Below are 26,414 nucleotides of genomic sequence, written 5' to 3'. Positions count from 1 at the left end.
ATACACAAACACACACACAAACATACACATACGCACACAAATAAATAAGTGTTATAGAAGCTGGATGTGTCTCAGTGGTAGAGCACTTGCCTTATAGGTGTCAGGCCTTGGATTCTATCACCAGCACCACAAATACATTGGATTCATATAAAAAGTAAAAATATGTGCTGGAGAGATGGCTTAGCGGTTAAGCGCTTGCCTGTGAAGCCTAAGGACCCTGGTTCGAGGCTCGGTTCCCCAGGTCCCACGTTAGCCAGATGCACAAGGGGGCGCACGCGTCTGGAGTTTGTTTGCAGAGGCTGGAAGCCCTGGTGCACCCATTCTCTCTCTACCTCTATCAGTCTTTCTCTCTGTGTCTGTCGCTCTCAAATAAATAAATAAGTAAAAATTAAAAAAAAAAAAACATTAAAAAATAAATAAATAAATAAAAATAAAAAAGAAATAAAAAGTCCTATGGAAAGTCTCACCAGTAGAATGGATGAAGGAGAGAACAGAATATCTAAACTAGAAGACAGGGAGGCAGATCTAATACAGTCCAACAAGGAGAAAGACAAGCTAATAGAAAGGTATGAATGTGAATTTCAAGATATCTGGAACACTATGAAAAGATCAAACATAAAAATTCAGGGTATATTAGAAAGAGTAGAATTTCAGTCTAAAGGCTTAGTAGGCATTTTCAACAAAATCACAGAAGAAAGTTTTCCCCAAATTGGGAAAGAAATGCCAATGCAGATACAGGAAGCTTTTAGAACACCAAGCAGACAAAACCTGGAAAGAACCTCTCCTCGCCATGTTATATTTAAACTACCAAATACACAAACCAAAGAAAATATATGGAAGCAGTTAGAGAGAAAAAGCAAGTCACCTGCAAAGGCAAGCCCATCAAAATAGCAGCAGATTACTCAACACAACTTTCAAAGCCAGAAGGGCTTGGAATGATGAATGCCAAGTTCTGAAAGATAACAACTGTCAACCAAGATTCCTTTATCCCACAAAGCTATCCATCCAAATTGGTGGAGAAATAAGGACATTCCACAGCAAAAACAGGCTAAAGGAATTTATGACAACTAAGCCAGGTCTACAGAAAATACTTGAAGGCATCCTTCACGCTGAAGAGAGAGCAAAGCACACACATGAGGAAACAGGAAAAGATAAACCACAAACACTATTAGACTTAAGGTCACAGATAACACCAAACACAATGGGAATCAGTGGTCTCAATATCCCACTTTCAATTGACAGGTCATCCTGGCAAAAAAAAAATACAGGGACATCTGGATTAAATGATGTCATGGAACAAATGGTCCTAACAGTATCTACAAACATTCCATCCAAATGCTGCAGAATATACATTTTTCTCAGTAGCACATGGAATATTCTCCAAAATAGACCATGTATTAAGACACAAAGCAAATCTTAACAAATAGAAAAATTGAAATAATCCTTTGTACCCTATCTGACCGCAATGGGATTAAACTATAAATCAGCAACAAGAAAAACTACAGAGCATACAAAAATTCATGGAGACTAAGCAGTACACTATTAAATGATGAATGGGTTATTGATGAAATAAAAAAGGAAATCAATAAATTCATAGAATCAAATGATGATGAGAGTACAACATACCAAAACCTTTGGGACACAATGAAGGCAGTCCTAAGAGGGAATTTTTATAGCTCTAATTATTTATATGAAGAAAGTAGAAAAGCAGGTGTGGTGGCACATCCCAGCACTCGGGAGGCAGAGGCAGGAGGATCACCATGAGTTCAAGGCCACCCTGAGACTACAGAGTGAATTCCAGGTCAGCCTGGACCAGCCAGAGTGAGACCCTACCTCGAAAAAAAAAAACAAGAAATTAGAGAGTTCACAAGTAAACAATTTAATACTTTGCCTTAAGGCCTTAGAAAAAGAACAAGGCAAACCAACTCTCCCCTCTTGGTCTCTGTCTCATGCTTGCTTTCCTTTTATCTCTGTGGTCATTCTGTTCTCCTGGCCTTCCTTTGTGTTCCTCTGACCTCCCTCCTCCCACCTATGGAGTTGCCTCTCTCCTCCACTATCCATCCTGAAGAAATTTCTACCACTTTGAGAGCTTCAAATACCATCCACATGCTTCAAAAAAAAAATAAAAAAATTATCCAGGCATGGTGGCACACACCTTTAATCTCAAGAATTTGGGAGGCAAAGGTAGGAGGATCACATGAGTTCGAGGCCACCCTGAGACTCCATAGTGAATTCCAGGTCAGCCTGAGCTAGAGTGAGACCCTACCTCAAAAAACCAAAAACAAACAAACAAACAAAACTTTTATTTAGTTTGTGTATGTGTATACACACACACATGTATACACATACACACCAGGGTCTCTTGTCACTACAAACAACTGGATACCTGGCTTTATGTGGCTGGGTAGAGAACTGAACTAGGACCAGCAGGTTTTACAAGCCAATGTCTTTAACCACAGAGCAGCAATCTTTTCTCCCCAGCTCCTATTTCTTTAAGACAGGATCTCATGTAGCCCATGCCAGCCTCAAACTCAATATGTAGCAGAGGATGACCTTCAACGTCGGATCCTGCTGGCTCCACTTCCAGAGTGCTGGGATTAAAAGCATGTGCCACCACACCAAGTTTCAAATCACATGTTTGACAAAAGACTTATACTCAGAGTCCATTAAACACCCTCAACTCAAGAAGAAAACAAATAACACAGGGCTGAGATGTAGCTCAGTTGGTAGAGTCCTTGTGTGCCAAGCATGAAGCCCTGTGTTCAATCCCCACCACCACAAAAACCCAGCATAGTAATACATGTTTATGATGTCAGCACTGAGGAAGTAGAGTCAGGAGGATCAGAAGTTCAAGGTCATCCTCTGCAACATAGTGAGTCCCAGAGCCCCAGGTGAACCTGAGCTACTTGAGACCTTGTCTGAGAAGGGATGAATGAAGGAAGGAAGCTTAATATAGGCAATAGATCTGAACTGCCAACAAAGACATTTGACCGGGAAATAAACAGATGAAAGAATGTCCAACATCACTAATGATTAAGGAAATATATATTAAAACCATGTTAAACTGGGCATGGTGTCGCACGCCTTTAATCCCAGCACTCGGGAGGCAGAGGTAGGAAGATCACCATGAGTTTGAGGCCACCCTGAGACCACATAGTGAATTCCATACAAGTCAGCCTGGACTAGAATAAAACCTCAAAAAAAAAAAAAAAACCCACAATGAAATACTACTTCATCTGCTAGCATGACAAACCAAAAACAGATACCAGCAACACCAAGTTTGGCAAGAATATGGAGGAACTGATGTTCTTGGTGAGAATTCAAAATGGTGCAGACACATTACAAAATCAGGGGAGGAGCTTGGATATTTCAGCAGATAATTTTCTCAAGCATGAAGACCTGTGTTCAGATCCTGAACACCCACCCACGTAAAAGCTAGGTACAATGCCATGTTCCTGTAATCCTGGCAATGTGGAGATGGAGACCGGAGGACCCCTGAGGCCTGCTGGCTAGCTAGTATAGCTGAATCAGTGAGCTCTAGGTTGAGCAAAAAATACTAATAAGGTAGAGGGCTGGAGAGATGGCCCAGCGCTTAAGGCACCTGCCTGCAAGGCATGATAACCTGGGTTCAGTTCCCCAGGACCCATGTAAAGCCAGATGCACAAGGTGGCACATGTGTCTGGAGTTCATTTGCAGTGGCTGGAGGCCCTGGCACACCCATTCCCTCTGTCTCTCTTCTCTCTACCTCTCTGTTTGGAAATAAATAAAAATATTTTTAAATTTTATTTAAAAGAAAATAAGATGGAACCAGGCATGGTGGCCTTTACTCTCAACACTTAGGAAGCAGAGGTAGGAGGATCACCATGAGTTTGAAACAGGTGGAGAGTGACTGAGGACGACATCTGAAGTTGACTTTTGGCCTCCACACACATGTACAACATGAACCCACACATGTTCACCTAGACACACACCACATGTACACATGCAAAAGGGAGAAAATTAAATGAGAGCTGGGCTTGTTGCCCTCAGGAAGAATAACGGATATGGAAAGTGGCAGACACAGCGGAACCCAGTGGTGCTGGATCATAGGCAAAAGCATCTCTAGAGAGGCATGGGTGTTGCGGAATGTGGCTCTCTCCTGAAGAATAATTCTAATTAATAAATGCAAAAGGATTGGGGATTAATTAAAGCTACTATGAAAACACCATAGTACAAGCAAGATACATTAAACAGTGTTAAAGTTAGTGAGCAATTATTTAGGCAGAAATGGGATATTTACAGTCTTAAAGCAGTCTTCTTCCAACTATGCATTAATTGCAAAGGGAAATACAGCAACTTTATAGTAGAAATTGCTGGACAGAATGTGTACCTAATACACAGTAAGGAGGAGGACACATGGACTCTGGGGAGTCTGTTCTAGTAATCATGAGAAAACATCAGAGAAACCAACCCTGAGGAAGATTCTACAAAATGTGACCACTGATCTTCACAAGTGTCAAGGTCATGAAAGACAGAGAAAGACTGAGGCGACACCACATATTGAAGGAGACTCGCAGAGCCACAAGAAGGCAATATAGTTTCCTAGAACACAACAAAATACAGCCCGTCACTTCCATGCTAGCACTGTAATGTAGATTTAAAAAAAAAATAAGATAGATTTACTTTTCTCTGGTTAAGATGGTGAGAAGCTGGGTGGAGCATATGGAGACCCTGGAATATCAGTGACTCTCCTATCATCTAAAATCATCTTAAAATAAAAGGGCTAACTTTAGCTGGGTGGCGCACACCTTTAAACCCAGCACTCAGGAGGCAGAGGTAGGAGGATCGTCGTGAGTCCAAGGCCACCCTGAGACCACATAGTGAATTCCAGGTCAACCTGGGCTAGAGTGAGACCCTACCTAGAAAAACCAAAAAAGAAAAAAAAAGGGGGGGGGAGCTGACTTTTCAAAGGATACCCTTTAGGACTAGGGATGTAACCGAGTGGTAGAGAGCTTGCCTAGCATGTGTGAGACCCAGGGTTCCATCCCCATTGAAGGAGAAAAAGAAAGAGGAGGAGGGAAAAGAAAGAGAGAGAGTAAGGAACAGAGAAGGAGGGAAGAGGAACAAGTACTGTATTTGGTGGCAGGAAGATCTCAACTTTGAGACCTTCCTGGACTCACAGCAAAGCCAAGAGTCAGCCTAAACTCCATAGCGAGACCCTGTCTTAAAAAAATAAATGGGGCTGGAGAGATGGCTTAGCGGTTAAGCGCTTGCCTGTGAAGCCTAAGGACCCCGGTTCGAGGCTCGGTTCCCCAGGTCCCACGTTAGCCAGATGCACAAGGGGGCGCACGCGTCTGGAGTTCGTTTGCAGAGGCTGGAAGCCCTGGCGCGCCCATTCTCTCTCTCTCCCTCTATCTGTCTTTCTCTCTGTGTCTGTCGCTCTCAAATAAATAAATAATTAATTTAAAAAAATAAATAAATAAATGAACAGAGCTGGAGGGATGGCTTAGCAGTTAAAGCGTTTGCCTGCAAAGCCAAAGGACCCAGGTTCAGTTCCCCAGGACCCATGTTAGCCAGATGCACAAGGGGGCACACGTGTCTGAAGTTCGTTGGCAGTGGCTGGAGGCCCTGGTGCACCCATTCTCTCTCTTTCTCTCTCTCCCTCTTTCTCTGTCAAATAAATAAATATAAAATATTAAAAAATAATAAAATAAATGAACAATGTAATACTTTTAAATTAATGCCCTTAGACATTTTGTTTGTTTGTTTTCCAAGAACTGACTAGTACAAAAAAAAAAATCTGCCATTTCTAAAGAAAATATGAGGGTGGAGAGCTGGCTCAGTGGTTAAAGGTTTGCAAAGCCTGATGGCCAGAGTCTGATTCTCTAGCATCCACATAGAGCCAGATACACAAAGTGGCACATGTATCTGGAGTTTGGCAGGAGACCCTAGCATGCCCATTCTCATTCTCTCTCACTCTCTCTCTGTAACCTTCTCTGTCTCTCAAATTAATCAATAAATATGTTTTAAAAGAAAATATGATGTTCATAAGCTCCTGTTCAAAATTTTTCAATGACTCCCTATTGCTTTCCTTTTGTAAGATTTTTATTTTAGTGCGTGTGTGTGTGTGTGTGTGTGTGTGTGTGTGTGTGCAAGCTTGTGTATAGGCATGCCAGGCTTCTCTCTACTGTAAACCAATGCCAGATGTTTGCCCTATTTTTTGTGGAATTTAGGCCAATTTGACCACTGAGCCCTTTTCCCAGCCCCTGCTTTCCCTCTTTTGAATTTTTTGTTTTGTTTTCTTGGAAACAGGGTCTTGTTACATAGCCAGGCTGTTTTCTTTTTTAATATTTCATTATTTATTTATTTGACAGAGAAAGAGAGAGAGACAGAGAGAATGGGCGCACCAGGGTTTCCAGCCACTACAAACGAACTCCAGACATGTGCACCCCCTTGTGCATCTGGCTAACGTGGGTCCTGGGGAGTCACACCTGAGTCATTTGGCTTTGCAGGCAAACGTTTAACCGCTAAGCCATCCCTCCAGCCCTAAATTTTTTTATTTTTAATTTTTTAAATATTTTATTTCTTTGTTCATTTGAGAATGAGAAGCAGAGAGAGATTGAGAAAGAGTGGGAAGAGAATGGGTGCAACAGGGCAGCTAGCTACTGTAAACAGACTCCAGATGCATGCACTTCCTTGTGCATCTGGCTTATGTGGGTCCTGAGGAATCAAACCTAAGTCCTTAGGCTTCATAGGAAAGTACCTTAACTGCTAAGCCATCTCTCCAGCCCTTTTTTTTTTTTTTTTTTTTTTTTTTGAGGCAAGCCCAACACTGTATTTTTTTAATGCAAGAATGAGAGAGAGAGAACTGGTGTCAGGATCTCCAGCCACGACAATCAAACTCCACAAGTGTGTGCCTTTTGTGTGCATGTGCAACCTTGTGTGCTTGTGCCACTGAGTGTCTGGCTTACGTGGGACCTGGAGAATCAAACATGAGTCCTTAGGCTTTGCAGGCAAGTGCCTTAACTGCTAAGCCATCTCTCCAGCCTGATTTTTTAATTTTTTTTTTTGTTGTTTATTTATTTGAGAGCGACAGAGAGAGAGAGAGAGAGAGAGAGAGAGAACAGGAACGCCAGGGCTTCCAGCCACTGCAAACGAACTCCAGACACGTGCGCCCCCTTGTGCATCTGGCTGATGTGGGTCCTAGGGAATTGAGCCTCAAACCGGGGTCCCTAGGCTTCACAGGTAAGCACTTAACTGCTAAGCCATCTCTCCAGTCCTATTTTTTTAATTTTTATTATTTATTTGAGAGAGACAAAAGGTGGCAGATAGAGAAAGAGAGAGTGAGAGAATCAGTATGCAGGGCTTCTGACCACTGCAAACGAACTCCAGACATATGTACCACCTTGTGCATCTGGCTTACCTGAGTACTAGGGAATTGATCCTGGGTCCTTAAGCTTCACAGGCAAGTGCCTTAACCACTAAACCATCTGTCCATCCCTCCAGACCCCCTTTATTCCTTCAATGATGCTTTCTCTTCCTCTACACCAATGCAGGGCCAGCTAGACATCCTGAGAATCTCTGAGACTCCATCTCCCTAACCATCCCTAGCATTCTTAGCGTTAGTTTGTATCTTATTTTATTTATCTGGTGGAGAGAGAGAGGCAGAGAGAAAGAGAGCTGCTGCAAACCAACTCAGACACATGCACCACCTTGTGCATCTGGCTTAGGTGGGTCCTAGAGAATCGAACCTGGGTCCTTTGGCTTTGTTAGCAAATGCCTTAACCTCTAAGGCATCTCACCAGCCCTTTAGTGTTACTTTCAAGGGACATGTGATATTGGGACACCAGGTGCTGCCACATCAGTTTAGAGTGACAGATTTTTTTCTATGCTCTGCCAAAAATATTTGCCTACAGCCCTCTTCCTAGAGGTGACCCTGCCAATTTCTAACTTGTCTCACACATGCCTGGAATGGAGTCTGCATCTACCCCATGACACGCCCATCTTAGTGCCTTTAATGCAGTCGATGTTCTGTAAGCATTTCTTGGGATAGATGACTGAAGAAACAAGGAACATCTCAAGTGAGCAGATTTCTTTTCACTCATGGTTTCAAGATGTTTGACACAAATTTGTAGATTTATCATCATTCTAAACGACTAAAAGGGATTTCCACACCCACCAAGTCCTCCAGCCACTGACCTGACTGTTGATGCTCTGAAATCTTATCAAGGAGCAACAGACAAGCCCCCAGGTCCTCTCGACAGCACACTGCCACGGAACTTCAACTCCACAGCATGAGAAAAGAGCCAAGTGTGGGAATGCTGGCTGAGCGTTGGGAATATTGGCTTCAAGTTAGGCAGCCCAGTGGTCTGGCTTTGACCAGCTTTGGCTGCTGCAAACCCGAGAGATAGAACATATGCTTGTGGTGCTTAGATCTTCGGCTCTGAGGTTGAAGGTGCTCTCCCAAGGACGAAGGGAAAAAGGAAGAACTGGGTGGAAGAAAACCAACTTCACCCATCACTGAAATACTTTGTACCTGAAACATAGCCACCTTGGAAAAAAAACATGGTGGGCAGCGCGTCACGGTCACCTGACTAAGGGCCTTGGGTTTGGTTCTGCCTCAGAGGGAAATATGCTGCCACTGAGAGGCCCCCCAACAGCACTCAAGCACTTACAGCCAAGTATGGGCTTGGCCCCAGTGGACATATGAGAAAAGAGGACCACCAGAGCCACCAAAAGGGTGGGAGACCTGCTGTTGCCAGGTCCACCCTTGTGGATCACAATGACTACATGAGGTCATAGAATGTTGCAAATAAAATGAAAGTGGCTCCTAAGTCACAAAGTGATGGGTGGGAGGGTATCCTTTCAACAGAGGTCTGGGGAGTAAGAGGAGGGGTACCACTGACTCTAATGAGCTGGGGGGGTAGCTGCCTCTCCTAGACAGGGTTGGGAGCAGACCCATGTATGTTCCCGCCAAAGCCCATGTTCCTCCAGATAGCTGGGAAGGAAGGATAGCTGCATGCTCCCCTGTGATTTGCCCACACAAGGACAGTGCCCACGGTTGGAGACAGAGGTACATGGACAGGCGTGCTTCTTAAGGAAGCAGCCGCCAGGGCCAAGAAGCTATCAGCAGACAGCAAGAAAGCACTGGCAGCATGGAATACGAAAACGAGGATCTTCTTGGGTATGAGACAAAAGGTGAAAAAGCCTCCTATCTCTCACCCCTTGGGCCCTCCCAAGCTACACAGAGATGTGCCCGTGATCAGGTGGACGCCAAAGTCCCTCCTCTCTCTTCCTGGGTGTCTCTAGAATGAGGATGATGTATTAGATTGACTTGGATCAGGGTTTGGTAACTACTGAAATAGTTGGATGTCATTGCTGGAGCTGGTACCTTCTGGCTCTGGCCAACCTTAATTTTCATTCTATGGACTGATCAGTAGCACATTGGTGGTTAAAAGTCAACAGTATTGGGGATATTTACACCATTATGAATAGGCCAACACTATAAATTGGCCCCGGGGGAGAAGTATTTTCCTGGAAAGCCAGTTGCTAAATACTTACTTGGCATCCCAGTGGCTGAATGGAATTCTCGAAAGAGGAAGCTAAGGCTAAGAAATCCACTGTGCTTCTCTAAGCACTCAGCCTCAGTTTGGGCAGCTCAGAGGTTGCATATCTTCTGACCACCAGGCCACAGTCCCTCGGTCCCCATGTCACATAGACATTGTCTCAGAGGCTGGGAGAGAAATGTTAGTACCTGGGTCAGTGAGCAAGAATAAGTAAGGCTTGGATCTACATGGAATCTTCTTAAAGTCCAAGTGGTAAAAATGGGGGGTCCTTGCCACAAATGTTTAGTCCACCCAAAGAATAGATTGGCCATGTTCTGCTCAGCCATTGAGGGCGGGGAGGGAAGCACAAGCCACCAAGGCCTTGCCCCTGCCAGATGATTGGGCTCTGTGCTCTGGTGTGGCTTTCAGGAGCCCACCACTCTGGCCCAGTGGACAGATGCCATCTAACAAGCACAGGAGATGGGTGTGAGGAAGTCACTGCTCCTCTTACCAGTGAATGAGTGTGCCTAATCATAGCAATCTATTTCAACCCAGAGGAGAGTTGTAAAACCTCCTTCTCTTGGTCATAGAAATGATGTTGGGTTTAGAGGAGAAAATGCTCGATCAACCTCCTAGAAATCAAGTGGTCTCTCTTGCTCCCTGGAACTGTTTTTAGTTCATTTTCTTTTGTATTTTTTAAATATTTTTTAATTTTTTTATATATTTATTTGAGAACGACAGACACAGAGAGAAAGACAGATAGAGGGAGAGAGAGAGAATGGGCGTGCCAGGGCTTCCAGCCTCTGCAAACGAACTCCAGACGCGTGCGCCCCCTTGTGCATCTGGCTAACGTGGGACCTGGAGAACCGAGCCTCGAACCGGGGTCCTTAGGCTTCACAGGCAAGCGCTTAACCGCTAAGCCTCCAGCCTTTAAATATTTTTTATTGATTGATTGATTTGTGAGCAGAGACAGAGAGAGAATGGGCATCCAGTGCCTCTGGCCACTGCAGTCGAACTCCAGACAAGTTTGCACCACCTTGTGCATCTGGCTTACATGGGTACTGGGGAATAGAACCTGGGTCCATAGGCTTCACAGGCAAACACCTTTAACTGCTGAGCCATCTCTCCAGCTCTTGCTTTGTATCTGACTCATGGCTACCTGTCCTGCCTTCCCCTCCCTGGCACCACTCCCTGAAAAGGGAACCAGCAGACCCTTCCAAGCAAACATCAAGAGGGGAGGGTGAGCAAAGACCTCACCAAAACCAGTCAGCACTGGGAACTGCGCACTTGTGGCCAGACCTCAATAGACCCTAGGAGCATTTGTCATAGGACTCCATGAGGCAAAACAGTGCTGGGAAGGGAGAGCTTGTAGACAGAAGTCACCAGGGCAGGACCTAGGAGGCAGAGGAGGGGAGCAGAGACCAAGTCAGGGACCACCCAAGGGGCCACAGGTTTCATTCCCGATGGGGTTTTCTTCCAGATGAAACTGAAACTGAAGCTGAAGCAGCGCCTCAAAGCAGCGACGACACTCTTTACTGCGAGGCCGAGACCCTTATAAACCCTGAGAAAGAGAAGACCAATCAGGAAGATGCCGAAACAGACCTGGAGATTGAAGGTTAGGGAGGTGGCATTTGGGGCAGGGTGGCTGGCTTTCCAGCTCCCTCTGAAACTAGAGAAATCTGGGTCCAGCCAGCGGGTCATCCTACATGGGGGATTGGGGCAAGAAGGCTGTGCCCAATTCTAGACCATGTCCTTTTCCTGGCTGTCGGAGGACAGCAGCCATGAGACCCTGCAGGGCAGTGCCCACAACAGCTTGTCACAAACAGGAGTTTCTGGTCTTTAAATGTCTCCCATGTGACATCTTGTGTGAGATCAACTTTATCACCTGTCTTTTCTATAAGAGGAAACAGAGGCTTAAAGAGATTGTGTGAATCACCCAAGGCCACCAGGAGCTGCCCAAGACTTCAGTGGGCTGATCTGACCTTGACCCCATTCTCATGACCTGCCTTCAATATTCGAAATTCCAAGACTCTGGAGTGTCTCTGTGGCCCATCTTGCAACTTGGTTACTTTCCAGTCACCTCAGAGGTCTTGTCTCTGCTGCTTAAGAATCCCAAGTTTGTCCCGGACAAATCTTAAGTACGCCTGGATAGCCGAGCTGAACTTAAGCAGGCACTCTGTTCTTGCAAACAACGCGTTCCTCCTAGCTTCCCCCAGGACGGAAGTGCCAAACACAATATTTGTGAAGCAAGGGGCGAATAATGCTGGCCCCAACTTTCCAAGCTGAGGCTAGCCCAAGACATCCTTCCTCTTTTTTTTTTTTGACACAGGGACTCATGTATCCTAGGCTGGCCCCAAACCGATGAGGTAACTGAGGATGACCTTGAACTGACCCTCCTGCCTCCACCTTCCAAGTGCTAAGATTGCAGGCATGTGCCACCACACAGGACCCCTCTTGTGTCCCAGAGAAATGCCATGAAGTGTGCCCACACAATCAGCCATAAGACTTTCCCACTACCATCAGCATATAAACTCCCCCTTCTACATAGCTCTTCCTGCTGCTCCCCGATATTCTGCATTCTGCGCCTCGCTTTCTTCTCTTTTTCTCTCTCTTTTTTTTTTGTTTTGTTTTGTTTTCGTTTTCCGAAGTACAGTCTTGTTCTAGTCCAGACTGACCTGGAATGTACTATGTAGTCTCAGGGTGACCTCAAACTCATGGCGATCCATCTACCTCTGCCTCCCAAGTGCTGGGATGAAAGGTGTGCACCACCACGCCTAGCCTGTGGCTCACTTTCTGACTTCTTGTTACTTCAAAGCTGTGACAAATCCTGTGTTGTTGTTGGTTTTATTTTTTCCTCATTTTTTTATTTGAGAGAGAGAGGATGGACGCACCAGAGCCTCTTGTTGTTACTGTAAACAAATTCCAGATGCATGCGCCACTCTGCATCCGACTTTATATGGGTACTGGGGATTGAACCTGGGCTGTCAGGGTTTGCAAGCAAATGCCTTTAACTACTGAGCCATCTCTCCAGCCCAATTCTACTTTATTTTTTCTTAAGTTTTTTGAGGTAGGAGTTAGGGTCTCACTCTGGTCCAGGCTGACCTGCAATTCACTATGTGGTCTCAGAGTAGCCTCGAACTCACGGCAATCCTCGTACCTCTGCCTCCCAAGGGCTGGGATTAAAGGTGTGCACCACCACACCCAGCTCCAATTCTACTTTAAAAAAATATTTTATTATTTATTTAACAGAAAAAGAGGGAGAGAGAGCTACAGAGAGAGAATGGGCGCGCCAGGGCTCCAGCCACTGCAAACAAACTCCAGACGCACGTGCCCCCTGTGCATCTGGCTAACGTGAGTCCCAGGGAATTGATCCTGGGTCCTTTGGTTTTAAAGGCAAACACATTAACAGCTAAGCCATCCCTCCAGCCCCAATTCTACTTTTTAACTCCTGATTTTACCCAGTTGGAGGAGGTGGCAAAGAGCAATATTGAATGTTTTGCCCAAGCCCTCTGCTTCCATCACATTCCCCACTTTGTCCCTGGGAAATGATGACATCAAAAAAAAAAAAAAAAAAGCCACCTCTAAAATATAGCCATGGTGAGTATAGCTAGAAAGGGTACTCATTGTGGGCCAGAGCAGGGGCTGTCCCCAGGACAAAATTACCTTCTTTTCTCCAACCAATAGGAACCTCTTCTAATGACTGAACTTGTTACTAAAAATTTTGTCCAAACCAGAAACTTGAGGCTCAGCTATTCTGGTTCCAAGGATCCCTGTGCAGAGATGCTGGGGGATAAGGGAGGAAGGGTTTGCTTGACCTGGAATTTACTATGTAGTCTCAGGGTAGTCTTGAACTCATGGCGATCCTCCTACCTCTATCTCCCGAGTGCTGGGATTAAAGGTGTGCACCATCACACCCGGCTTGCAACTTGCCTGTTTCTTGACTAACTTCAAGTTTCTGTCTTGTACTGATTTCTCTTGAGATAACACACTGTCCTACTTTAGCTTTTCTTTTTTTTATTTTTTTCTAAGTTGGCATTTCTCTAAATCTTTAGCAAACTTTTATTCATGGTTCATGACTTTTTGGTTTGGAGGATCAAACCAGAGTTTCACATATGCTAGGAAATCACTCTACCACTGAGCTGCACCACCAGCCATGGCTTACATTTTTTTTTTTTTTTTTGTCTTCAATGTTTTATTTTATTTGTCTATTTATTAGAGAAAGAGGCAGAGAGAGAGAGAATGGGTGCACCAGGGCCTCTCATCACTGCAAATGAACTCCAGACCACCTTGTGCATCTGGGCTTTCATGAGTACTGGGGAATTGAACCTGGATTCTAAGGCTTTTCAGGCAAGCACCTTAACTGCTAAGCCATCTCTCCAGCCTAGCCATGGATTACATTTTAACAGCACTAGTGAAATAAAAATGGAAATGGAGACTCCCTCAGCCACCAAAAGTCACCAGCTCTTCGCTTACTTGTTGTACTGTTGTCCCAAGGTGAACAGGATAGCTGGGCCCTTGGGCACTCCTGGTGACTAGTCTTTGAATGTGGCCAACTAGGGAAGGTGGCCAAGAGCATACTGCTATTCTCTTACAGGAAGGCGTAGGGCCTAAAACCAGCCTCTTCTCTTAACCCCAAGGGACATATCCATTTGGGGCTCTCTGGAGTTAGTGCCTTCTGCTCTGTGGTAATTTGACTGGACGTTCCCCCAATAGATTCAGGAGTTTATTAAAGCTTGTAACTTAGATCTCCAGCCACTGGCTAGAAGTGTTACTGTGGGTGGATGCTGGGGTCCACCCCAGGGTGTGTTTGGGGAGGGCCTGGAATTCCAGCCTAAAGGAAAGCAGAGCGCTTAAGCTCTGCCTGGGGTTTCTGGAGCTTGCTTGCTTGTGGTGCTGGGGGCGGTTTTTCTCCCTGCATGAGCCTGTGAAAGGGGGCCAGCTTCTTCTGCCATTATGGAACTTCCCCTGGATCTAAGCTGGCATAAGTAAGCTTCGAATAAATTCCCTTCTTCCCTTAAACTGTGCCTGATTTGGAAGTTCATCCCAGCAACATGAAGCTGACTGCTACGCACTCCTATAACTGGCTGACTCTGGAGTTGGGGTTTGCCTCTAGAGAAGGGCTTCTTAAGCTTTCCCACTCACAACCCCTCTTCACCCAAGAAATTTTTTAAAATATTTTATTTTTATTTATTTATTTGAGAGAGAGAACAAGGCAGAGGAAGAGAGAGAGAGAAAGAGAGAAAGAATGCACTTGCCAAGGCCTTGAGCCACTGCACATGAACTCCAGATGCATGCATCTCCTTGTACATCTGGCTTACATGGATCCTGGGGAATCAAAACGAGGTCCTTTGGCTTTGCAGGCAAGCTCTTTAACCACTAAGCTATCTCTCCAGCCCCACCCAAGAAATTTTTAAACAACCCAGGGTATATAGGGATATAAAATAGGTGTGCAAATCAAACATTTACTGATAAATCATAAACTTATTTTATTTGATTGTTATTAATTTGGGGGGGAGTTGAGGTAGGGTCTCACTCTGGTCCAGGTGGACCTTGGATTAACTATGTAGTCTCAGGGTGTCCTCGAACTCTCAGTGATCCTCCTACCTCTGCCTCTCAAGTGCTAGGATAAAAAGCATTCACAACCATACCTAGCTCATAAACTTATTTTAAAACAATTTTTTGGTATACATGAATTTTACCATTTATTAAAGTTGAAAAGCAAACTTGCATACTAATAAGGTTGATGTGCTCATTTGTTTTTACAAAGGATGAAATCCTAGGACTGGGGAAATGGCTCAGTAGCTAAAGGTACTTGCTTGCAAAGCCTACCAGCCTGGGTTCAATTCCTCAGTACCTACGTAAGACCAGATACACAAAGTGGTGAATGTGTCTGGAGTTCATTTGCAGTGGCAAGAAGCCCTTATGCACCAACATTTCTCTCGCTTTCTCATAAATAAAAGACAATAAAATTATAAGCCAGGCGTGGTGGCACATGCCTTTAATCCCAGCTCTCAGGAGGCAGAGGTAAAAGGATTGCCATAAATTCGAGGGTACCCTGAGACTCCATAGTGAATTCCAGGACAGCATGGGCCAGAGTGAGACCCTACCTTGAAAAATAAAGTAAAATAAAATAAAATCTTGGCTGAATATTTGATACTACAGAAGCTAGAGCATCCCATTGTCTTTCAGAGTTAATCAATATTTTGATTTCATAACTCTTAATGCTGAGATTACCACTTTGCATAAAGATATAGTTTTAAAATGGTAGAAGTATGTTTAGGACCATTTCAGACATTGTTGGATATCCAATCCTAATCCCAAACCAAAATTTACTTAACAATTTTTATGAAACTCAAGTTAATAACTCAAACAGTAACTTTTTAAAATTTTTTTGTTTATTTTTATTTATTTATTTGAGAATGACAGACATAGAGAGAAAGAGGCAGATAGAGAGAGAGAATGGGCGCGTCAGGGCCTCCAGCCACTGCAAACGAACTCCAGACGCGTGTACCCCCTTGTGCATCTGGCTAAGGTGGGTCCTGGGGAATCAAGCCTTGAACCGGGGTCCTTAGGCTTCACAGGCAAGCACTTAACTGCTAAACCATCTCTCCAGCCGTCAAACAATAACTTCTAAAGATCAAATATTCTGAACCAGCCATGGTGGTGCATGCCTTTAATCCCAGAACTCAGAAGGCAGAGGTAGGAGGATTGCTGTGAGTTTGAGGCCACCCTAAGACTACATACTAAATTCCAGGTCAGCCAGGGCTAGAGCAAAACCCTACCTCCAAAAAAAAAAAAAAAAAAAAAACCAAATATTCTAACACAATACAATCCACAGTTATACTAATTTGATAGTATGTGATAGTATGAAAAAATATTAAAATTTCTTTTTCTCTGTAATTAAATCATAGTGTTTTATAAAGGTCAAAAACACTTTTATAGGGCTAGTGGTATTACTCAGTGGTTAAGACATTTGCCTGCAAAGCCTCACAACCTAGGTTCAATTACTCAATACACACGTAAAGCCAGATGCACAAAGTGGCACATGCATCTGAAGTTTATTTGCAGTGACTAGAGGCCCTGGTGCACCCTTACTTGCTCTTTCTCCTTCTCTCTATATCTCTCTGCTTGTAAATAAATAAATCAAATTTAAGAACACAAAGATCTTTTGTAAGCCTGGCATGGTGGTGCATACCTTTGATCCTAAAAGTAGAGAGATTGCTGTGAGTTCGAGGCCAACCTGAGACTACATAGTGAATTCCAGGTCAGCCTGGACCAGAATAAGACTCTACCCGGGTGGGGCGAGGGGAAACCTTTGTGTATAGAATAAAAGCACTACAATTCATAAGGTAGAGCAGTCTTGAATCTGAGTCAAGGTGCTTCCGACAGTGTTCTTTGGCTTTGCATGGTGCAAAGTGCACACAGTTTGTGTTCAGACCCAAAGCTGCAGTGAAGTCACACCATGCGATACCAGTGAGCATTGCCAAAAACCCCTCTGCACTAGTCAGGGTCCTCCAGAGGAACAGAACTGCTAGGATGAATTATTTTAAAAAGGGAACTTATTGGATTAGCTTACAGTAGTCCAATAGCAGTTGCAGGCCCGAGAATCATGGAACCTGGTAGCTGCTCAGTCCACGTGGCCAGATGCAGTCCCCACCCAGCACTGCAGATGGCGCTGGAAGCCTGGAAGCTTCCTGAGGAGCCTCTGGTCTTCAATCCACGCTGGAAGGCAGCGAGCAGCTCTGGCAGCCAAGTGGAAGGAAGGATGGAAGGACTCTTTTTTGTTGTTGTTGTTGTTGTTTAGTTTTATTTATTTATTTGAGAGCGACAGAGAGAGAAAGAGGCAGGGAGAGAGAGAGAGAGAGAGAGAGAGAGAGAGAGAGAGATTGAGAGAATGGGCGCACCAGGGCCTCCAGCCACTGCAAACGAACGCCAGACACGTGCGCCCCCTTGTGCATCTGGCTAATGTGGGTCCTGGGGAATTGAACCGGGGATCCTTAGGCTTCACAGGCAACCGGTTAACCACTAAGTCATCTCTCCAGCCTGGAAGGCCTCTTTTTACCCAGAGCTTCCTTATATGAAGTCCCCCTCTGAGCTGGCCACCCGCTCTGGGGGAAGGGCTCACTCTGGGGGAAGGACTTCCTCCTTTAGTTGATCCTTCCTGGAAGCAACCTCCAAGACCCACCTGAAAGGGATTTCTGTGGATTACTAAACAGATCAAGTTGACAACACCTTAACTATCACACCCTCAGATTCTTGATTTTGAATTAAATTTTGGTCATGGCACACTCAGAAACATTCTACTGTTGCCAAATTTTTCGTGACAACCCCCCCCCCTGCATTCAGTCATATGACCTCAAACTATGACTCACCGATTAAGAAGCTGGGTTCTAGAGCGCATACTCACAGAGAGAGACCCTTGTACAGGGGAGTCCGGGTGGAGGACCAGGCCACCTGGGATTGGAGGGGAGGCGAGTGGGAGAGAAGACCTCCTTCATGCTGTCTTCCTCTGCAGACACAGAAAAGTTCCTCACCATCGGACAGAAGGAACTGTACCTGGAAGCCTGCAAGCTGGTGGGCGTCATACCTGCCTCCTACTTCATCCGGAATATGGAGGAGCCCTGCATGAACCTCAACCACCATGGGCTGGGACCCCTGGGTACCAAGGCCATTGCTATAGCCCTAGTGGTGAGCATGCTGGCAAACCTGGTGGAGGAGAAGGGTCAGCAGGGTGGCTGGCCTTGAGATGTGGGGGACCCCTTCCTTTACAGTCTAACAAGCACCCTGAATGCCCACCTGCCTCGTATTCTGCCAGTCCCTGGCAAAGCTGCCCCCATTGCTGCCTCGCTAGCTTTTGGAAGGGGCTGTGCTTTGCAGCCTGTGTCTTTCCCATTAGGAAAGCTGCACACCAGCCTGGGGCCTGGGAAAAGTAGCTGGGTTAGAACCAGGCCCAAGAGTCAATGTTAGAACGTGACCCAAAATATAGACGAGGGTCTCCGTTTCAAAGCAGACCTTGGCTACAAATGGGGCTGCTATCGAGCCATTCCATTCAACGTCTGCCTTTTCCAACATTGTGGTTTTTCATTAACTAATTAATTTTTTGTTGTTGTTTTTTGTTTTTTTGTTTTCAAGGTAGATTCTCACTCTCAACTCTCATTCTCAACCCAGCTACATTATGTGGTTTTGTTGTGCTTTTTGGTTTTTCAAAGTAGGGTCTCACTCTAGCTCAGGCTGACCTGGAATTCACTATGTAGTCTCAGGTGGCCTCGAACTCAAGGCGATTCTCCTACCTCTGCCTCCCGAATGTTGGGATTAAAGGCGTGCGCCACCATACCTGGCTCTACATTATGGTTGTTTTTTTTTTTGTTTTTTTTTGTTTTTTTTTTTTTTTTTTGTTAAAAGAAAGTCATATGTGTATACACACACACACACACACACACACACACACACACACATACATATATGGCTTTCTTTTATTTTCTTTTTTTTAAATTTTGTATTTATTTATTTGAGAGTGACAGACACAGAGAGAAAGACAGATAGAGGAAGAGAGAGAATGGGCACGCCAGGGCTTCCAGCCTCTGCAAACGAACTCCAGACGCGTGCGCCCCCTTGTGCATCTGGCTAACGTGGGACCTGGGGAACCGAGCCTCAAACCAAGGTCCTTAGGCTTCACAGGCAAGCGCTTAACCGCTACGCCATCTCTCCAGCCCTACATTATGGTTTTTAAAGACCATGCCACAGAGAATACTATCTCTTTTTATTTTATTTTATTTATTTATTTATTTTGGTTTTTCAAGGTAGGGTCTCACTCTAGCCCAGGCTGACCTGGAATTCACTACGGAGTCTCAGGGTGGCCTCAAACTCACAGCGATCCTCCTACCTCTGCCTCCCAAGTGCTGGGATTAAAGGTGTGCACCACCACACCCGGCTTGAGAATACTATCTCTTGGCTTGGCATGACCAAACAAGGACTTGACCTTCAAGTCACCACAGCTTTATAGATAATTATTAATTCATACAAAACTGGCTCTCATCACAGGATTTAAAGATGGTATATGAGCACAGCCCTGTCTGTACACTTAGAAAGGCAAAAAGGAAGAAGGGGTAAATATTCTTTTTCATTACTGTTTTGGGGTTCACAAGCACGACGACCTGAGTTCAGTCCTCAGTACCATGTAAAACATGCTGGACGGGTGTGCAGCCCTAGGGATGCAGAGACGTGCTGTTCCCTGGGGCTCACTGACCAGCCAGTCTGCCCTAATGGGTGAGATCCAGGCCAGTGAGAGACCCTACCTCAAAAAAAACAAATGTACTTAGGGGCTGGAGAGATGGCTTAGTACTTAAGGCTCTTGCCTGTGAAGCCAAAGGACCTAGGTTCTATTCTCCAGGACCCATATAAGCCAGAGGCACAAGGTGGCGCATGTGTCTGGAGTTTGTTTGCAGTGGCTGAAGGCCCTGGCGTGCCCATTTTTTTCTCTATCTCTCTCTTCTCACAGAGATAAATAACCTATCTAGAAAATGTACATGAACTGTGAGATTGTACTGTTTTCTGGGAAGAGGAGGAAAACTGCAGAGAGAGAACAAAAGCCACCGTTCAATTTACTGAGGGCTGAGAGACTGATGAAGGAAGTGTTAGGAGCGAACTATTACCTCGTGAGCTTCATGGGAACCAGTAGCTCACAGTGAGATCTTCTCAGGGCTTAGACACTTGTGTCTTAGCAAAGGCAGTGTCTGTCTGCAGACGGAAGTCATCTCCTTCTCCCATCCCCTGTGTGGTTCATTTGACAATTCATCGTTTTGACCTTTGGATGGACTGAACTTTTGCTTGCCTTTGGTACTGTTTAGCTTATCATAGATTTCTGTTTCCCCAGCTTAGAAGAAAAGCGTCTTTGATGGTGGTGGTCATATTTTAACCTTGGCTGTAGTCAGCGCCTGTCAAGTACTACACGTTTGCCCTGGTGGGGAAGGGGGACCCGAAAGCAGGATGTTCTGTTCTCCATCTCCCTGGCCATCAGCACAGAGAGTGACAGATGCTGGCCCTTGTGGAACGGATAGGCATAGTTTGGGAGTGGGCCTCCTGCTCCACTCTGTAAAATGCTTTTCTAGCACGTCTCAAAATGCTCACACCTGGGCTGGAGAGATGGCTTAGCGGTTAAGCGCTTGCCTGTGAAGCCTAAGGACCCCGGTTCGAGGCTCGGTTCCCCAGATCCCATGTTAGCCAGATGCACAAGGGGGCGCACGTGTCTGGAGTTCGTTTGCAGAGGCTGGAAGCCCTGGCGCGCCCATTCTCTCTCTCTCCCTCTATCTGTCTTTCTCTCTGTGTCTGTAGCTCGCAAATAAATAAATAAAAATTTTTAAAAAAATGCTCACACCTAGGTGTCTAGACAGATGCTAATACAGTGTCCAGACTACAGGAACTAAGGACCATCTCCCTTTCCTTTGAGCATAAAAGAGAGCTGAGTCCAGAAAACACGCCCTTAAAACCCTGGGTGAACCACCTTGCATTGCAGAGATTCCAACAGGCTGGCTTCAAAAAGTCACTACGGGGCTGGAGGGATGGCTTAGTGGTTAAGGCGCTTGCCTGAAAAGCCAAAGGACCCAGGATCAATTCCCCAGGACCCACATAAGCCAGATGCACAGGGGGGCACACGCATCTGGAGTTCCTTTGCGGTGGCTGGGGCCCTGGCGCTCCCATTCTCTCTCCCTGCCCCCCCCCCAACCTCTTTCTCTCTGTCAAATAAATAAATCAATAAAATATTTTAAAAGAAAAAGTCACTACGTGGAGCAGGGTGTGGTGGTGCACGCCTTTAATCCCAGCAGCACTAGGGAGGCAGAGGTAGGAGAATCACTGTGAGTTTGAGGCCATCCTGAGACTACATAGTGAATTCCAGGTTAGCCTGGGCTAGAGCGAGACCATACCTTGAAAAACAAGAAAATCACTATGTGGCTAAGATTGATCTTGAACTTCTGATCCTCCAGCCTCCAGCCTCTTCTGTGCTGGTATTACAGGCATGCACTGACCACACTTGGTTTAGGTGGTGCTGGGGATGGAACCCACAGCTTCACCCGTGCTCCATAAGCACTGAGCTGGGCCCATCCCCAGCCCGGACATTCTCAAGGCTGCTGGAAGGAGCAGGACTTAGATCCTCGATGAATATCTACAGCCACGTTAGTCTTCATCCCTATGGGGAGCAGGATGAAAGAAAATGACTTCAATTACTGCTTGAAGAAATGCGGTTAGCTGTAACCAAAACTTCCAGAATTTCAAAAAAGAAAAAGGGCTAAAGAGAGAGAGACAGAAATATTGAGATTCAATATGGGCATACCAGGGCCTCTTGCCACTGCAAATCAACTCCAGGCGCATGCGCCACTTAGTGCATCTGTTTTTACATGGACACTGGGGACTCGAACCCAGTCTGGCAGGCTTTGCAAGCAGGCGCCTTTAGCTGCTCAGCCGTCTCCTCAGCCCTCAGAATTTTTTTATTTTTATTTTTTTGGTTTTTCAAGGTAGGGTCTCACTCTGGCCCAGGATGACCTGGAATTCACTATATAGTCTCAGGGTGGCCTCGAACTCTCGGCGATCCTACCTCTGCCTCCTGAGTGCTGGGATTAAAGGCGTGTGCCACCACCCTCAGCTTCAGAATTTTTAAACATAGATACATCTCTTTGTATAAACATTTTCAAATCCCACCAAGTTGCAAGAGAAGTAATGGGTAGCCTGGAATACATAAAACCTTGTCTCAAAGAAAATAAATATTAGGATCAAAATACATTATGTACATGTATGCAAATGGTCAATAAAAAGTTAAAAAATAGGCCAGGCATGGTGGCACACGCCTTTAATCCCAGCACTCAGAAGGCAGAGGTAGGATCGCCATGAGTTCGAGGCCACCCTGAGACTATATAGTGAATTCCAGGTCAGCCTGGGCCAGAGTGAGACCCTACCTCGAAAAACCAAAAAACAAAACAAAACAAAAAAAAAGTTAAAAAAAAAATACACAAGTATTGGGTGAGACTAAAACCAAACTGCAAGAAGAGCCCTGAGGAAGCAAAGTAAACACTTAAGAAGTCTTTCCTTTTGTAAATTTTATTTGGGGGCTGGTAGGGTTGCTCAGTGGTTAAAGGTGCTTGCTTACCAAGCCGCATGGCCCGGTTCAATTCCCAAGCCACCCACATAAAGCTGGAGGATGAAAAAGTGGTGCAAGCATCTGACTCGTTTGCAGTAGCAAGAGGCCTGGAAGGCATGTGCATGCACGCTTACACTCACGTGCGCACACACATACAAAGACACTTTTTAAAAAAAATATTTTTTCTCTTTTTAAATTTATTATTATTTTTATTAACAACTCCCATGAATTTTTTTATTTTTATATTTATTTGAGATAGAGAAAGAGAACATGGGTGCATCAGGGCCTCCAGCTACTGCAAATGAACTCACTCATGCGCCACCTTGTGTATCTGGTTTATGTGGATCCTGGGGAATTGAACCTGGGTCTTTTGGCTTTGCAGGAAAGCACATTAACCACTAAACCATCTCTTCAGCCCACAAAGACGCTCTTTTAAAACCAATCTTTTAACTTTTTTCTTGTGTTTCCCTCCCCTTCTACTGAACTCCTCTTTCCAACTAGACCGTCTCCTATTTTGATGTTTTGTTGTTGTTGCTATTGTTTGTTTTTTGTGGGTTTTTTTTTTTTTTTTGGTTTTTCGAGGTAGGGTCTCACTCTGGCTCAGGCTGACCTGGAATTCACTATGTAGTCTCAGGGTGGCCTCGAACTCTCGGAGATCCTCCTACCTCTGCCTCCTGAGTGCTGGGATTAAAGGTGTGCGCCACCACGCCCGGCTGGTTTTTTGTGTTTTTGTTTTTCCTCCATCACCCATGACAGCATGTTGATGGGCTCAATAGTATAAAGATCTTGTGTGAGGTCACTTCATGTCCAGAACACAGCATCCAAAGCACTCCTCCCCCATCTTTTGTATCGTACATTCTTGTTAAAAATATTTTATTTATTTATTTATTTGACAGAGAAAGAGGGAGAGAGAGAGAATGGGTGCGCCAGGGCCTCCATCCACTGCAAATGAACTCCAGACACGTGTGCCACCTTGTGCATCTGGCTAACGTGGGTCCTGGGGAATAGAATCTGGGTCCTTTGGCTTTGCAGGCAAACATCTTAACTGCTAAGCCATCTCTCCAGCCCTCTTACATTCTTTTTTTAAGTTTTTATTTATTTATTTTTTGTTTTGTTTTGTTTTGTTTTTCAAGGTAGAGTCTCACTCTGGCCCAGGCTGACCTGGAATCCACTATGTAGTCTCAGGGTGGCCTCAAACTCACGACAATCCTACCTCTGCTTCCCGAGTGCTGGGACTAAAGGCATGCACCACCACTCCCTGCTCTTTTTTAAGTTTTTAAAAAATTGTCTATTTCATTTATTTTACAGAGAGAAAAAAATAGGCATGCCAGGGCCTCTAGCCACTGCAAACAAACTCCAGACACATGTGCCACCTTGGGCAACTGGCTTTATGTGGGTACTGGGGAATCAAACCTGGGTCCTTTGGATTTGCAGGCAAGCGCCATGGCCACTAAGCCATCTCTCTAGCCCAAAGTTTTTAAAAAACATTTTATTTGCTTATTTGACAGAGAGGGAGAGAGGAACAGAAGGGAAGAGGCAGATAGAAAGAATGAGTGAGCTAGAGTCTCCAGCCCCTGCAAACAAACTCCAGATGCATGTGCCTCCTTGTGCATCTAGCTTACATGGGTACTGGGGAATCAAACCTGGGACCTTAGGCTTCACAAGCAAGCTCTTTAACTGCTAAGCCACCTCTCCAGCCCCAATTTTTTAAGATTTCAATTTTATGTATTTGTATGCAAGGAGAGAGAGAGGGAATAGGCATGGCAGGGCCTCTTGCTGCTACAACTGAACACCAAATGCAGGCGCCACTTTTTGTGCACCTGAGTTGACAAGGGTACTGGGAATAGAACCCCAAGCCAGGAAGTTTTGCAAGCAAGTGCGTTTAATCAATGAGCCATCTTCCCAACCCTCTTACATTCTTTTGGTTGTTGTTGTTGTTTTTATTTATTTATTTGAGAGCAACAGACAGAGAGAGAAAGAGGCAGAGAGAGAGAATGGGCGCGCCAGGGCCTCCAGCTACTGCAAATGAACTCCAGACATGTGCGCCCTCTTGTGCATCTGGCTAACGTGGGTCCTGGGGAATCGAGCCTCGAACCAGGGTCCAGGCAGTATAGGCAAGAGCTTAACCACTGAGCCGTCTCTCCAGCCCGACATTCTTTTTTTTGTTTGTTTGGTTTTGTTTTTCAAGGTAGGGTCTCACTGTAGCCCAGGCTGACCTGGAATTCACTATGTAGTTTCAGGGCAGCCTTGAACTCAATTCTCCTACCTCTGCCTCCCAAGTGCTGGGATTAAAGGCATGTGCCACCATGCCCAGCTCCTCTTATATTCTGCCACGTTTTCTGCAGCGTTCCCTGAGCTGTAGAGGGTGTGATGGAGATATTTTATTTAGTGTTGAGCACTCAACCGTCACTTCTTCTCAGCACTGGAAGGGGTTGAGTTCCCTTGCCAAGTGCATCGTGTTGCCCTTGATCCCGTGGTAGATAACTCTCAAGGCGCCTTGCTTGGCGTATCCTTACACCTGTGACTTTTCAGGCTAGTCATTGATTTAATGAGCCTCTCCTTGCCTTTCCTGGAGATGGCATACTGTGGAGTTCAGTGGGGTGGCTCATCCTCTGCGCTGCCCTTCTCGCCCTCTGCACCCCTTTAGATCCCTGGCTTGCATTTCCACACCCTCTCTATTAGTGCTCTTCCATTAGCATAACAAAATACCTGAGACTGGTGACTTGATCAAGAGAAGTGTTTTACTTCGCTCGCTGGGTCAAGGGCATGGTATTGACATGAGCTCTGTTTTGGTGAAGACCTCATGGCATCACAATAGCAAGACTGAAGAGAGAGAGAGAGAGAGAGACCTAGTAACCACCTTCCAGTAGGCCCACCTCTTATAGTTCCCACCAATTCTGAACATTGCCACACTGGGAACCAAGCCTCCAATCCAGGGACCTTGAGAGACAAGCCATATTCAAGCATAGCACCTCCTCACATGGCTGGGTGGGTCAAGAGAGGGGCCAAGCTCTGGACCACAGCCATCAAGGAACCAACTCAGTCACCAACCATCTCTGTGTCTTTCTCCCTCTCCTTTTGTGATGGCCAAAGTCCAACACGACCATCCTCAAATTGGAGCTGGAAGACAACCGCATCACGGAGGAGGGCGTCTTGAGTCTGATGGAGATGCTGCATGAGAACTACTACCTCCAGGAGCTGGTACACCCCTCCTCCTCTGGCTCCTCCCTCCATACCTGGAGACCCAGAACCATTCAAACCAAGCCCGGGGCCCCATCCTCTGGGCCAAGGTCAGCCTCAGGCTCCTCCTCCTTAGACTCAACTTCTCAGAGGAGGGCCATGCAGCAGAGGCTGGCTCTGGGACCGAGGTCCCTGTGGCTATAGAAAACCCTAAGCATTTCTGTCTACCCCTTCCAAGTCCTCAAACAGTGAACTTTCTTTCTTTCTTTCTTTCTTTCTTTTTTTTTTTTTTACTATTTTTGTTGATCATTTATTTGAGAGCGACAGACCGAGAGAGAAAGAGGCAGATAGAGAGAAAGAGAGAGAATGGGAGCTCCAGGGCCTCCAGCCACTGCAAATGAACTCCAGACGCGTGCACCCCCTTGTGCCTCTGGCTAAACGTGGGTCCTGGGGATTCAAGCCTTGAACCGGGGTCCTTAGGCTTCACAGGCAAGCGCTTCACCGCTAAGCCATCTCTCCAGCCCACAGTGAACTTTCTTAAATGAAATTATTTCATAAAACACAATATGCCTGGAGGAAGA

General features: G+C 45.5%; 1 protein-coding gene across 1 annotated transcript in view; it reads left to right on the top strand.

Moving 5' to 3' along the window:
• The first annotated feature begins 9,134 nt into the window (after positions 1-9,134).
• Positions 9,135-26,414, top strand: part of Lrrc74a (leucine rich repeat containing 74A) — a 49,908-nt gene continuing 32,628 nt past the window's right edge. The window contains 4 exon segments of the mRNA XM_045155590.1: positions 9,135-9,177; positions 11,005-11,139; positions 18,040-18,212; positions 25,747-25,854. Of these exon segments, the coding sequence (XP_045011525.1) occupies positions 9,135-9,177; positions 11,005-11,139; positions 18,040-18,212; positions 25,747-25,854 (459 nt within the window).

The sequence above is a fragment of the Jaculus jaculus genome, chromosome 7 (assembly GCF_020740685.1).
Source record: "Jaculus jaculus isolate mJacJac1 chromosome 7, mJacJac1.mat.Y.cur, whole genome shotgun sequence".
Taxonomy (NCBI): domain Eukaryota; kingdom Metazoa; phylum Chordata; class Mammalia; order Rodentia; family Dipodidae; genus Jaculus; species Jaculus jaculus.
This window is presented reverse-complemented; position numbering and strand designations above follow the sequence as displayed.